The 15,843-nt window shown below is 37.2% G+C and overlaps 1 protein-coding gene across 2 annotated transcripts in view; it reads right to left on the bottom strand.

The window, feature by feature from the left end:
- Window positions 1–15,843, bottom strand: part of stard9 (StAR-related lipid transfer (START) domain containing 9) — a 62,420-nt gene that overhangs the window by 25,222 nt on the left and 21,355 nt on the right. For both annotated transcript variants that reach the window (XM_067367890.1, XM_067367891.1), the window contains exons 4-12: window positions 7,723–7,839; window positions 7,610–7,642; window positions 4,628–4,686; window positions 4,393–4,505; window positions 2,430–2,572; window positions 1,069–1,136; window positions 568–665; window positions 290–490; window positions 116–213 (exon numbers count right to left, since the gene is read on the bottom strand). In XM_067367890.1, coding sequence (XP_067223991.1) covers window positions 116–213; window positions 290–490; window positions 568–665; window positions 1,069–1,136; window positions 2,430–2,572; window positions 4,393–4,505; window positions 4,628–4,686; window positions 7,610–7,642; window positions 7,723–7,839 — 930 coding nt within the window. The remainder of the gene's footprint in view (window positions 1–115; window positions 214–289; window positions 491–567; window positions 666–1,068; window positions 1,137–2,429; window positions 2,573–4,392; window positions 4,506–4,627; window positions 4,687–7,609; window positions 7,643–7,722; window positions 7,840–15,843) is intronic.

The raw sequence follows: 15,843 nt of genomic DNA, 5'->3' as shown, positions 1-15,843 counted from the left end.
AAACATCTTGGATGACATGGGGGTGAGTAAATTATCAGGAAATTTGAATTCTGAAGTGATCTAATCCTTTAACTTCAACTCAGAAAAAGCATGTTATGCAGGCATTTAGACACACCTCATTGACTCTTGGCTTGTTGACAATGTTCCTGGCGTGAGCTGCGTAGCGGAGGGTGCTCAGAGTCTCGTTGTAGCTGCTGCTAGATGGCGAGACAGCTGGCGGAAAATTAATCTCAGAATCAGTTCTTCTGGCACTGCAACAAACATCAATTTTTCACTCTAAATGACTTACTTGCAATCATGATGGTTTTGGAGTTGCCGCCCAGACTGTCTTTGAGAAGCCAGGTGAGGACAGAGTCCCTGTAGGGGATGAAGCAGTGTCTGCGCCCACTGCCTGACAGAGAGCTGGACTGGCTGCCCACGGTGCTCCCTTCACCCTCACTGAGCACACTGTTAATGCTCTGACTGCTGCTGGACATCTGAGAGTTTTGGGCTAGGAAAACAAAAATTGAAATGTGATGACAAGCAAGATAAGGAAGGATGATAAGAGTAAAGAAGGCCAGTGTCTACCAAGAGCGGAGATGACAATGCCAAGGGTGACAAGAGATTTGTTGATGTTGGCTCCTTCTGTTATTCGGTCTCTGCAGTATTGAGGGTCTGCTCGTTCACTGACACGACACAAAGAGAATCAGAGTCAGAACTTTACTCTTCACCATTACACTTACATTACAGAGATCACCCACTAGGGGGCATATAGTATCATGGTTCTCTATCATGGTCAGTAAAAGCCATATTCGAGATCAGGGCTGTCCAATCCTGCTTCTAGAGGACCACTGTCCTGCAAAGTTTAGCTCCAACACCAGTTAAACACACCTGAACCAGCTACTCAAGGTCTTACTAGGCATACTAGAAGCTTCCAGGTAGGTGTGTTGAGGCAGTTTGGAGCTAAACTCTGCAGGACAGTGGACTTCCAGAACCAGGACACCCTTGATCTAGATTACAAAAGGTGACTTTATAGGATCTTTACTGCTTGAAAAGAATGATTGTTTAAGTTCAAACAAAGACACTAACCTGCCAGCCAGGTCCACCAAGTTGATCTTGCTCACTATTTCTGAAGGAAGGTTATTTTCTAGAATAGCCTATAAAAAAGAAAACACTGATCTCACAATAATATACACTAAACTGAAGAAAAAAATTGAACAGAAACTTCCAAATTGCTGTAAATGTCACAATAATTACAAAGAAACTGTAAGTAATACATTGAATTTAACATTACATTTTAAATAGTATTTTCTTATAAAACATACTCCAGAAATATTTGTTTTATTTACTACTGCCAAAAATATTTTCTTCAGTGTACCTTTTAAAAGTTTAGGGATTTTTCTCTTATGCTCATTAAGGCTGCATTTATTTGCTCAAACTACAGGAAAAGCACTAATATTGTGAAATATTATTACAATTTAAAATAACTATTTTCTATTTGAATATATTTTAAAATATAATTTATTTCTGTGAAATAAAGCTGAATTTTCAGCATCGTTACTCCAGTCTTCAGTGTCACATGATCCTTCAGAAATCATTCTGATTTGGTACTCAAAAAACATTTATTGTTATTATTATTATTAATGTTGAAAGCAGTTGTAATCCTTAATACATTACAGTTGTAATACATTTTTTCAGGATTCTCAGATGAAAAGAAAGTTCAAACTTCGACAGCATTTATTAGAAATAGAAATCTTTTGATCAATGTAATGTATCCTTGCTGTATAAAAGTATTAACTACTTAAAACAAAAAAAGAATATTCTCTCATAAATAACACCCTCATGTCGTTTCAAACCCACAAGACCACAGAGATCCAATGCAACTACCACTTTCTAGGCATCATTATTTTTATTATTATTAAAGACATCATTAAAGTACTCCATGTGACTCCAGTGGTTTCACCTCAATTTTATGTAGTGATGTGAGTGCTTTGTTTGTGCAAAAAAACAATTTATCAATTTATTTACAAATTGATATTATCCAAAGCATGTTCACGCAACAATGTCAGCTCTCGCGTCAACACAACACACATGCATTGTGGTGCTCTCGTGAACGTGCGCTGCAGAAAAATATTTTTTTGCAGATCAATGGGTTTCATTAAATATATCTTCATTTGAGTTCCGAAAATGAAAGAAGGTCTTGCGGGTTTGGAATGACACAAGGGTGAGTAATTAATGACAGAATTTAAATTTTTGGGTGAACTAACCCTTTAATTACATTTTTGGCACTTGGATAGTGAAGAAAGAAAATATCTAGCATGACTTGCAGGCATTTAGAGCTTTAAGGTGCTTTAACCAGTACACATACAACTACACTAGTTTAATGCAGTTTGCATTTTTAGACGAATGGGAGATCTTCAGATACTATGGACATGATCAGAGATTCAAACCTGTGTGTATTGAATAGTAAAGATGGCATGAGATCGACTGCTGGCGTCATGAACGTGTGTAGCGGCTGTGATGCGGTTAGCGATGCCCTCCTCAAGCAGATCCGCTGCTTGTTTGTAGTCGGTCACTACATGCTGAGAAAGACCTATAATAAACACATGATAACATCATCATCCTTTCCATAATCTGAGTCACAGATACTCTCTTCCTGCCTGAGAATGACACTTACTGTAAAAGGAACAAAATCAGGAAGAGATGATGATGAATCCTCTTTTAATATGAAGTGGAGTGCGGTGCTAAAACATTTACTAATTGGTCTTTTACGGCGTAATTGGGCCTGAGTTTAGCCCCAGTTGCTATGTGCATGTGTGTACAGTGTGACCACAAACTTTTCAAGAAAAGCATTTACATTATAATTTAATATGTTAGGTTTTAAATTATAATATATTTTAGTATTTGGATGCTTTCTGGTTGTCCAACTGGTTGTTAATCTGTAAGGAATTAACAAAAGTTAAAAATAATTGGGCAAAATGGCAAGAAAAATTTATATAATTGTGAGAAAAAGTGTTTATATTGTTATTTAATGCTAAGAAAATTCATATAATGTCAAGTATCCAAAGTGTCCAAATACTTTTTGGGGTCACTGTTTACATGTGTGAGAAAGACATCTTGGTCAAAACACAATGCCTTTCTACTCAGCTCCTAGCGGCCACATGGAAGTGAGGTCACTTCCTTTGCTGCACTGGGCTTTCTCCTAATACACACAATGACTGGATGTTGGACAAGAAGGAAGAGAGAGAGCAAAAGAAAGAGGAGGAGCAGATACAGTCCTACAAGCTGGCCACTTTCAACACAAGCTGTGGTGGGAATTGAGTTACATATGCACACAGTAACGAATGAATAACTGTACAAAATTGTACAAAATTACTTCTTTAAAGGATTAGTTCACTTCAGAATTAAAATTTCCTGATAATTTACTCACCCCCATGTCATCCAAGATGCTTATGTCTTACTTAAGTCGAAAAGAAATTAGGGTTTTTGAGGAAAACATTCCAGGATTTTTCTCCATATAGTGGACTTCAACAGTTACCAACAGGTTGAAGGTCCAAATGTCAGTTTCAGTGCAGCTTCAAAGAGCTCTACATGATCCCAGACGAGGAATAAGAGTCTTATCTAGTGAAACGATCAGCCATTTTCTAAAAAAATAAAAATGTATATACTTTTTAACCAGAAATTATCGTTTTACACTAGCTCTGCGATGTGCCACGCATTACGTAATCATGTTGGAAAGTTCACTTGTGACGTAGGTGGAAGTACCGACCCAGTGTCTACAATGCGAATGTGCAAAGACTAAGTCAAACAGCCTTTACAAAAATAAAGAAAAACAACGATGTTGGACGATTTTGAAGTTGGAGGAAAAAATGAGATCACGCGTGACCTTTCCAACATGATTACGTAATGCATGGCGCATCACAGAGCAGTGCAAGACGAGCATTTGTGGTTAAAAAGTATATAAATTGTTGTTGTTTTTTTAGAAAATGACCGATCGTTTCTCTAGATAAGACTCTTATTCCTCGTCTGGGATCATGTAGAGCTCTTTGAAGCTGCACTGAAACTGACATTTGGACCTTCAACCCGTTGGTAACTGTTGAAGTCCACTATATGGAGAAAAATCCTGGAATGTTTTCCTCAAAAACTTTAATTTCTTTTCAACTGAAGAAAGAAAGACATTAACATCTTGGATGACATGGGGATGAGTAAATTATCAGGAAATTTTAATTCTGAAGTGAACTAATCCTTTAATAAAAATACACAACCATTGTTTACGCATTATAACACAGCGAGCGCTTTCCTCATGTTTTCATAAGTGTAGGTATTTTGACTTGTTTGAGGGCATTCATCAGACTTTACCATTTTTGTTCTTTCTACAACAAAGGTCATTTTAAGTTTGGCACGTGAACTCACCCTGCACATAGGGCCCCTTCTCTGGGTGTTCTCGAACCCTCAGGGGTGTTGGCTTCTTCTGCTCTGCACCTCTCAGCAGATCGCGGACACGCTCATTATAGATCTCTAGAAAACTGAGAGGGAAAACAAGAGGATGTGATTTGCTTTCGCTTACAGGCATATTTCTTGCTTCATTCTCAGGATATGTTTGTTGGTACTGCTGGAAAGTGTCAAATAAAAAGGGTTTCCTTCTTACCTTATTTCAACTCTACAGCTCTGTCCATCTGCAGATTCAACTCCAGACCTAAAAAGACCCTTATGAAATGATAAAAAATGATTGTAAGAAAACATTCAAAGATAACCCTAATGGATCATGTAAAGTGGCAGTGATGGTAAAGAAATTTCATTATTAAAGGGTTAGTTCACCCAAAAATGACAAATCTGTCATCATTTACTCACCTTCATGTCATTCTAACCCATAAGATTTTATTTCGTCTTCCGAACACAAATTTAGATATATTGAATTAAACCTGAGAATTTTCCATCCTTCCATTGAAAGTCTTCAAAAAATTCATAAAAGTAATCCATATGAATTAAGTGGTTTAATTCAAGTCTTCCAAAAACAATTGTTGCAAAAACAATTGGGTGTGCATAAGACTGACATGACACCTTCATAATCATGACATGACACGTGTCATGAATATGAAGGAGGTTTTATGACTGTTTATGACAACTGTCATTAAGTGTCATTCGCTCAATTATGTCATTTTTAATGCAAAGATGACATTGTTTGAGATGTCTTTGTTACGACAACTTGACTTAAACCAACACATCGTAACCTGTCAGTGTCTTTGTCATGACAACTTGACATTAGCAAAACATCATAACCTGTCATAAACATGACATAGCAGATTAATTATCAAACTTAAAAAACTACTTAGCTTTATGGGTTAACATTACATTACATTATTTTGGTAACATTTCAGTATAGGGAACACATATATAAACGATTAACTATGACTTTTCCTTCAATAAACTCCTAATTTACTGCTTTTAAATATAGTTAATTGTTAGGTTTAGATATTGTGTAGGATTAAAGGAACACTCCACTTTTTTTGAAAATAGGCTCATTTTCCAACTCCCCTAGAGTTAAACAGTTGAGTTTTACCGTTTTCGAATCCATTCAGCCGATCTCCGGTTCTGGCGGTACCACTTTTAGCATAGCTTAGCATAGTTCATTGAATCTGATTAGACCGTTAGCATCGCGCTTAAAAATGACCAAAGAGTTTTGATATTTTTCCTATTTAAAACTTGACTCTTCTGTAGTTAAATCGTGTACTAAGACCGACAGAAAATGAAAAGTTGCAATTTTCTAGGCTGATATGGCTAGGAACTATACTCTCATTCAGGCATAATAATCAAGGAACTTTGCTGCCGCAGCAGTGCAATGATATTACGCAGCGTCTCTAACAAACATCTCCATGGTTGCAAGGCACGTTCCCTGTGCAAGCAGGCTCACGGGCGCTGCGTAATATCATTGCACTGCTGCAGCCATGATACGGCAGCAAAGTTCCTTGATTATTACGCCTGAATGAGAGTATAGTTCCTAGCCATATCAGCCTAGAAAATCACAACTTTTTTATTTTCCATCGGTCTTTGTACATGATGTAACTACAGAAGAGTCAAGTTTTAAATAGGAAAAATATCAAAACTCTTTGGTCATTTTTAAGCGCGATGCTAACGGTCTAATCAGATTCAATGAACTATGCTAAGCTATGCTAAAAGTGGTACCGCCAGAACCGGAGATCGGCTGAATGGATTCGAAAACGGTAAAACTCAACTGTTTAACTCTAGGGGAGTTGGAAAATGAGCCTATTTTCAAAAAAAGTGGAGTGTTCCTTTAAGAATCTAGAATAAGGTCATGCAGAATAAGGCATTAATATGTGCTTATTAATTACTAATAAATATTCAATATTTTAGCCATATGAATGCTAATAGTAATAAGCAACTAATTAAAAGACCCTAAAATAAAGTGTTACCATTATTTTATAAAAGTGTCATTTTTTTTTAGAAATTTGAAATTTTCTATTATCTGACCTTCTGTTGGAGGAAACTTAAAAAAACAAAACAAAACAAAAAAAAAACATGAAATGAAAAATATTCATGACACTGTTATAAAATTATTTGTCAGAGTATTGTCACTTAATTACATTTTAATGACATGTTCAATTTGTACCACTGTACTTGAGCTCAAGATACATATTATAATGGCCTCATGACAGCCAATGTCAAAACCAACCACATGACAGTTTAATGCAATGTTAACCCATAAAGCTAAATGATGTCAAGTTGTCATGACAAAGACACTGACAGGTTATGTTGTGTTGGTTTATGTCAAGTTGTCATAACTCAGACATCTCAAACAATGTCATTTTTGCATTAAAAATGACATAACTGAGCAAATGACATTTGTCTTCAGAAGACATGGATTAAACTGCAATCTCTTTATCGACTTTTTGAAGCGTCAGAGTTTGATTGCGTAGATTTTCAATGAACGTACAGAAATATTCAACTCTTTTGAAGATGAAGGAAATTTTGGGTTTGGCTCATCCAAGTTTTATAAAAGGGAGTGTTGGAGGATGACGATGAGAAGTCCAAAAAAGTGCATCTATCGATCATAAAACATACTCCACGCGGCTCTGGGAGTTAATGAAGGCCTTCTGAAGTGAATCGATGCATTTGTGTAAGACAAATATCCTCATTTAAAACTTTATAGAGTAAAATAGCCATTCGCTTTTAACTTGCGCCTAAAAAGCGCTAACTTCTGCGACATAACTCACAATGACATGACGTTCTACGCGTTATAACGTAAGACATAGCGTAGTATGTCATGACGTAGCGTAGTTTATCATGTCATTGAGTACTACGTCACAGAAGTTAACGCTTTTTGTACAATTAAGTCGATTAATGATATTTGTCTTACACAAACGCATCGATTCGCTTCAGAAGGCCTTTATTAACCCCTAGGAGTCGTGTGGAGTACGTTTATGATCAATTAACGCACTTTTTTGGACTTCAAAATCTCATCCTCCATTCAGTCCCATTATAAAGCTTATTTTTAAAATTGTGTTCATCTGAAAGAAGATAGTCATATGCACCTAGGATGGCTTGAGGGTCAGTAAATCATGGGGTAATCTTCATTTTTGTGTGAACTAACCCTTTAATGCCAGTGACTTACTTGACAGATCCTTGGTGTCAGCCCAATGGAGTCCTGCATAGATGAAGACACATAATATTTAAGTTGAAATAAAGCTTCATCAATGACTTTGTCATGCTAGTGCCTTTACTCACCGGAGTACCCATCATGGTGTACGTTTTCCCTGAGCCCGTCTGTCCGTATGCAAACAGACACACATTATACCCCTCTGAAGCCCCAGACAGGACACACACACCCAGGTCCTGAAACACCTAAAGGAGACAGCACAATTTTTAAAATCTAAACATTTTTTCTAATTTAAAAAAGTTGAATGTTTCATTGTAATCTGTTAATAAGTCAATTTTTATGTTTTCTGGCAAGGTGCTGAAATTCTTGTTCTGAGCTCTTTGAATGAGTTTGTTGAGAGAGTGTGATTGTTGATCCGTGTTTGTTTGAGAAAGAGAGAGAGAGAGCCTGGTCTTTGAAGGTTATCTGCGTATGTTTGTGTATGTTTAGAGCGAAGAGAATGTGCTGCGTCTGTGTTTGTCTGAGACCCTCAGAGTGTGCGGAGATCAAGCTTTTGCCTCTTTAACTGTAAGGAGAGAAGAAATAAAAACACAGAGGCCTACTGCTCTCTCACCAGCCCCACTTGGACTGCTTTATTTTCCTCTTTCTCTTGCTTGAGAATTTATTGAACTCCTGTGTCTTAACGAGATCTCCTTGACAGCATGTTGTCCATCTCAGCCTTTTCCCTGTGTTTAAGCTACACTTCATTTTGGCTAAGACACAGACACATGCCAGTTTGACACCCTGGACATGTTAAAAAATAAAGCATGCCATATCAACAACCCCCACTATGTATAGCAGAGTAACAGTGTAGAATAGATGGGTAATAAAAGAGGCATTGTACACTGTAAAACTGTCATTTTTACAGAAAAGCTGGCAGCTGACACAAATGACACTAAAATAGTGCAATAAACATTAATTTAACCCTCTGGTCCCTTCGGGTCACACTTGGCTCCTTCACGGTCAAAAGTGACCGAAGCCTTGAAATGTAACTTTTTTGTTTTTCAGGAAAACCAATGGCTACGTTTACATGCACCCAAATAATCCGTTTGTAATCAGATTGATGGCTCAATCGGATTGAAAAACGATCATGTAAACACCTTAATCGATCCGATTGAGCTCGATCCAAATTAATTTTGATCGGATTGATAGGGGTGGTTTATTCCTTTTCTAATCTGATCCAACAGCAAAATATGACCATGTAAACGCCTGAATCCGACTACTTTCCCAATCATATTCAAAAGTCTCTGGGGCATATGCGCAGTGCAATGCTGACACGCATTACACTGTGCGCAAGTTCAGGATACGTCATAATATCGGAAATCTTTCCGTTTTAAAACAAGGGGAGCCAATGGATATCAGACAAGAAGCAACATGCAAACTTTGTGCAAGTGTTATGCCGGTGTAAAAGTCTCAAACTCAGTCAGTATTCACTACAGAAAGTGAAAGTAAAAAGTGAAAAACAGTAAAAGGAAAAAAAAAAAAGGAAAATTACATATAAACGGATATTTCAATCAGATTACAATGTTTAGAGTACATGTAAACAGATCTGCAATCAGATTCAATTCATTCGGATTGACGAAAATTGGTGCATGTAAACATAGCCAATGTAATATATTTTGATTAATAATATTTTCTGATTATTAATTACAATTTTTAGGTCATTTTATCATACTATGCAAATATTATGAAAATAATACACAATTTTTACTAACATATTTTTAAACAATTTTTTATTAAAGTAGTAATTTTTAGACATAAACTTATTTTTATTTAGTCGTGGATTTGGATTTATACTTAGACGTTCTCCAAAACTACTTTATGTCAAGTTTTACATTTTTTTGGTTTGAAATGTTGATTTGAAGCGTCAGTTTTTGCATTAATTTTCAGTCAAACCTGAACAGAGGAGGACATTTTGTTACACATCACATCAAAAGTCAATAACAATGTAACAAAAATGAACAGGTATGTTTTCTTACAGCTTAATAAATCTGGGTCTGATCTGATTTCAACCTTTTATTTGAGTCTTTTGACTCAATTTTACCATATTGTTACAGCCACACCGGTTCATTTGTGTGTTTATAATAATAGTGTGTTGTGTGTGTGTTTTACAGTGTAGGTCTCTAAGAGAAAGCATGTACACACTGTAATAATGTTTATCAGCTAACACATGAGAAACAAAGCAAAATCTGAAGCTATTTGACTGGACAGTATTTACTCAGTAAATGGCACTGTAAACGAGGTATTAATTGCAAAGAACAAGGACAATGCCTAACTACCAAAAGTTTGTTTTTCACTCACCCTTGTCTATCTTCATGAACTTTCAAAAGAATTACAAAAACACATAAAAGACATCTTTGTGTACCACAGGTGTGGGAGAGAGAAAGTAATTTGACCTTCAAGTCCATTGAAAACCCAGTGAGTCAGCAAAACAAGAGACTCTCTCAGGGTATTGTAACCCAGGTATGTATTTGGCAGAGATGAGAAGAGTCCTGGGGCCGGGCCGGCCTCTGTGTAGGGTGTGAATGGAGGCTAATTGGGATGCTGTCTGCAGGGAGAGCGGATCAGCATCTAGCAGCCGCTTCTGTCTGACTCAATCTAATTAGCCTGAGCTCGATTCTTCAGCTTGAAAGAATCAGTGAGGGAGCTTGTTAGAGGAGTTCATCTGAACTCACTCTCCACTGAACTCAGCTCACGTTAGATGCTTTCCACTGTCACAGCACTCTCTTTTTAATTTGCTCTCTCTGTCACTACTGGAATTAGGCCAAAGCACTCTCAAGTCTCAAACAAGTTCTTAAACAGCAATATATGAGTGTTTATGGCTTAAAGTAGTGAACTGGCACATGACATGGGCTGTGTTTGAAATTGCCACCTATACCCTCAATCATTATTCTCTACATTAATCAACTAATATAGTCGTTTGCATAATTTGTGCTTGCTTTTTAATTATCATTTGAAACTTAGCAAACTGGCAGCTCCATTAGTAATGAAAAGATTTATATTGTACTCTGTAGCTATGTTTCCATCCACCTATTTTTATGCCCATTTTGAGATAATCGCATAAAAAGCGCTGGATGGAAATGCCAAAAATGTATGCGCTCAAATTAAACACTTTTACCAAATAAAATGTCCTTGATGTGCATCAAAAAAGATGTGACTTTGCAATGGGACTGCATCACTGGACCAACCAGCAGACCAATCTAATTGTACAGCATCTGAAATGCTGTTTCGGTCATTTTGTAATGTCTGCTGTTAAAGTGGCTCGTATAATTCCCTCGCAGAAGCGTTTCACACGATTGTGTTCACAAACACCAGGCATCTGAATGCAACATGACAGCGTTTATTGAGTTTCACCTGTGTGCTCTGAGGCCAGATGATTTATTAAATACAAAAATTATTATATACAGTGGCTTCTACTGCAACAATGTCCAATTTCTTAATGATATTTAGCGCCAGTTTATCAGGAAGTGACTTTTTTGTTCTCTTCGATTTAATGGATGAAAATAGTATTCCAAATTTGCGCACGTTAAATTCACAAGTTTGGATGGAAACATAGCTTGTGATGGAAAATAGCATGTATAAACCTAAATTAAACAATTCAAAAATTAAAAAAGGAATGTATGATTTTACACTGTACCCACATTGGACCAGCGGTTAGGAAAATGGATGGATGATTCTGATGAGTTGTGGAAATGTATTCGGTGCGAACCTCACAGAGCATTATGGGTATTCTCTAGCCCAGTGGTCGCCAACCCGTTGATCGCGATCGGCCGGTCGATCTTTATCACTGTTCCAGTAGCTTGCGAAAACAACAGAAATATGAGTGCAAAAATACATTACATTTCTCCAGTCTTTGTACTGTATTATTTTTTGTATTTATTTTTCTGTTATTTTCGGGAGCTACTGGGACAGTGATAAAGGTAAATAGCCCACATCATGTCCGAGTCTGTAAACGGCCGTAAACAAGAGGCCAGAGACGCTGAAGACGGACGCGAAGAGGAGACACTGTTCACGATGCTCGAAATATGGGAAGAAAATATAAATATTGAATTAGGGGTGAAGGGTTATATGAATGCATCTCTAAAAGGAATTACTGTCTTCAGAAAAAAAAATAGATGGTAATGGCATTTTATTTTCCTCTTACCTCCAAATAAAGTAGCTAATTATTAGCGCAGTTCAGCTTTGTTTACAGCGGTAACCAAGGAAACGCTGTGTCACTGCTGCTCCATAAGCGCCACCTGCTGTCAGAGAGTGAATTTGCGTCTCATTCAGCCTGCTGTTTTTGTTTCATGCTTTTTTGTGTAGCATATAATTTCACAAAGATAAAGTCAGACCATTGTGTTTTTGCTTTAAATCTTGAAATTAGATCTCAATTAATTCAAATAAAAAAAACTGCTCATGCAGTGTGATAGCATCTTTGTTTGGATTGTAATTAAAAAGCAGTGGTTCCCTCTAATTTGAAATGGCTATGTATTTTTGTTTATAATAATAATAATAATAAATATAGCTGCAAGCAGCAATTACGGGGCCAAGCACAAAAATGGCACAAGAAGCAAGCCAACATGGCTGGGAGCATCAGACCAACAGCAGTAGTGAGCAATTAGAAAAAAAGTTATTAGCATTTTTGTCAATTTTGTTATATCTTTTGACCACAAGGTGGCGCTGGTCCGAAACTTCTCAGGCTCCTTCAGTGCATTGTCCTGATGACCCATACCAAATTTATGAATTTTGGTCAAACCCATCAGAAGTTATAAGCAAAAATGGCATTTTTAATATCTCCACTCCAGTAGGTGGCGCTGCGCCGAAACAGAGTATGCTGCCTCAGGTCATGCTTGTGAAGACACATACCAAGTTTGTCTGAATATGTCAAAGCACTGAAGAGATACAGCTTCAAGAGTCGTTTTTGCATCATGCCTCAAATTCTTTGCTCTGGTATACGAAAACGGTTTGACATATCGACTTGAAATCCATAACTTTTTGTCGGCATGGTCTGACGATGACACGGTTCAATTTTGGTGAAAATCGGAGCAACGGTCTAGGAGGAGTTCGAAAAAGTAGGTTTTTAAAGAAAAACAATATGGCGGACAGGAAGTTTAGCTGACTATGGCAAATTTGATATCTTTGTTCTCAGCATGACCCAAGGAATCTACTGAGACCAGTTTCATTACAATTGGTGAATACAGTCAAAAGTTATTAGCATTTTTGTAAATTTTGTTATAACTTTTGACCACAAGGCGGCGCTGTGCCGAAACTTCTCAGGCTCCTTCAGGGCATTGTGCTGATGACCCATACCAAGTTTTGTAAAGATACGTTAATGCGTTCGTAAAATACAGCATTTTAGCACAAAATTCAAAATGGCCGACGGCCAAAATGGCCGAATTGGGAAAATTGGATATCATTCGACTCGGCATGATTCCCCGAATCCAACGAGACCAAATTTATGATTTTTGGACAAACCCATCAGAAGTTATAAGCAAAAATACCCATTTTTCATATCTCCGCACCAGTAGGTGGCACTGCGCCGAAACACTGCATGGTACCTCAGGTCATGCTTGTGATGACATGTACCAAGTTTGGTCTGAATACGATAAAGCGTTGCGGAGATACAGCCTTACTTCTGTTTTTGCAAGCACTACGTACAATTCGTTCGTTAGTTTTCCGAAAACGGTTTGAGGAATCAACTTGAATTCCATAAATTTTTGTCAGCATGGTCTGAAGATGATCTGATTCAATTTTCATGAAAATCGGAGTAACGGCCTAGGAGGAGTTCGAAAAAGTAAGTTTTTCAGAAAATTCAAAATGGCGGAAAAATTTTCATGACGGAAAATGACGGTCATATGGTGCGTTCGATTCGTCTTGAGCCAAGGAATCAGAGGAAAAAAGAATTGTGTTTCTAGCCCTTATGGTTCAAAAGTTATTAACATAAACATAAGTGCAACTTTGGACAGCTGGTGGCGCTAGAGGGATTGAGTTAGAGACTCCAAATTTGCAATGGACAAAGGTCAGACTGTCCTCTGACTGTGTGCCAAATTTCACGACTTTCCCGCAAGCGGTTCTATGGGCTGCCATAGACTTCAAGAGCGGAAGAAGAAGAAGAATAATAATAAGCGTACGGAACGCCAACAATAACAATAGGTGCCTAAGCACCTTCGGTGCTTGGCCCCTAATAACAAATATCTGCAACCAGTATGAGAATCGGCCAATTTGCTTGTAAAAATAAATAAATAAATAAATCAGAATCTAAATTGGCCACGAAAAAAAATACTAAATACAATCTGGGCTCTCTTTTTCTATCAAGTAGATCTTGTCTTTCATAAAGGTCGAGGTCAGGGATCTTGGGCTTAAAAAGGTTTGTGACCACTGCTCTAGCCGTTGAGCATACATTGGTTGTACACTCATTATTGATTGCATTATGAAGTCCACTACAGTGCCCTATTTAAGGGTATAGGGAGAGATTTCGAACACAGCCAATGTAATTTGACTACACTAAAAGCAAAATTTGCTCACTAGTGCTCCTAATTTAAAAACAATTGTAAGTACAGTTTCTTTAGAGATAATGCCACAATATAACATGCACAAGTAGATGCTCAATTATGACAGAATAGTGGGAGTCATTACAAAGTTTACTTTGACAAAGCAAACATAATATTTTCAGTTTATTTGATAGACTGCAAAAAAGGCAGCTCGTGTTACTGGTTTCACTGCAAACATTAAACACAATGTTCAGTCTCTGAAGTATAGTCAACGGTAGGGCTGCAACGATTAATCGCAATTAATCGTTTGCAAAATAAAAGTGTGAGTTTACGTAATATATATGTGTGTGTTCTGTGTATAATAATTATGTATATATAAATACACACACATACAGGTATAAAGTTTAGAAATATATGCATATATTATAAATATATATATTTTATATTACATATAAACAAATATTGTATATACAGACTTTTATTTTGCAAACGATTAATCGCGATTAATCGTTGCATCCCTAGTCGACGGTCACATTTACACGCTTGATCGGCTGACTGAACGCTAGAAAAGCAGATTTTAATGGGATAGTTCAACCAAAAATGAAAATTCTGTCATTAATTACTCACCCTCATGTCGTTCAACACCCATAAGACTTTTGTTCATCTTTGGAAAACAAATTAAGATTATTTTGATGAAATCTGAGAACTTTCAGTCCCTTCATAGACAGATACGCAACTACCACTTTGAATAAAAGTCTAAATTCAATCTGTTCATCATATAAAGCAGTTTTACGATCTCTTTATGAACTTTTTGAAGCGTCAAACTTTCAATTGCATAGCTGTCTATTGAGACAGAAAGCTCTCAGATTTCATCAAAAATATCTTAATTTGTGTTCTGAAGATGAATGAAGGTCTTACGGGTGTGGAACAACATGAGGGTGAGTAATTAATGACAGAATTTTTATTTTTGGGTGAACTAACCCTTCTCTACACTTCAGTCGTCTCAGTCCACATTGATGTTGTTTTTATGCAAAACTTTCAGTATGACCATATAATAATAATACTTAAAGACTCTGGCCAAAATAGAATTAAATCCCCATCTAAGATCAATTGGGTGCATTCAATTATGAATATGCACATGTGTACAGGCATAGGAAACCTTGGACAAAAGCATCTGATGTTTGCTTTCCTCCTTTTTCCTCATACCACAAACAAAAACAAATGTACTTCTGGTCACAATGCAAGAGGAAAGCCGAATATAGAGTTGATTCTGGACAGGAAGTTGTCCAGAAGGTCAGTGCTTTAGGCAACATGTGATCCCAAAGACCCCATTTGAGGAGATGCTCAGTCTGGGAGGGGCAAATCCAAAAGTGGGGCAGTGGAAAGGAAGGGTCAGGCGGTCTAAATTATAGGAGATGACGTCTTTCAATAAAAACCAACACCATTATGGCTTCAGTCTTGGCCTCCCAGTGAAGGGAAGTAAAGGCCTTGTTCAAAAACTCTAGAAGACGAGGCTGAGCGCAGGATGCTTTAGGATGAATAATGGCTGCAGAAAAGAAGGATGGATACGAAAGGTTGGAGGGAAACTCCACTCCATTAATAAACTGTTAGTGCGTAATACACCCACTTTAAAATCCTAAAGCCTGTAATCAGAGTGTGGAGAGCTACAGTGAAAAGAAGCTCTTTAATGTGGCTTTCTTAATAGCCACCTCTGAAAAACTCCTTGTTTCTTGTGAG

Source organism: Chanodichthys erythropterus, chromosome 18, assembly GCF_024489055.1.
Source record: "Chanodichthys erythropterus isolate Z2021 chromosome 18, ASM2448905v1, whole genome shotgun sequence".
Taxonomy (NCBI): Eukaryota; Metazoa; Chordata; class Actinopteri; order Cypriniformes; family Xenocyprididae; genus Chanodichthys; species Chanodichthys erythropterus.
This window is presented reverse-complemented; position numbering and strand designations above follow the sequence as displayed.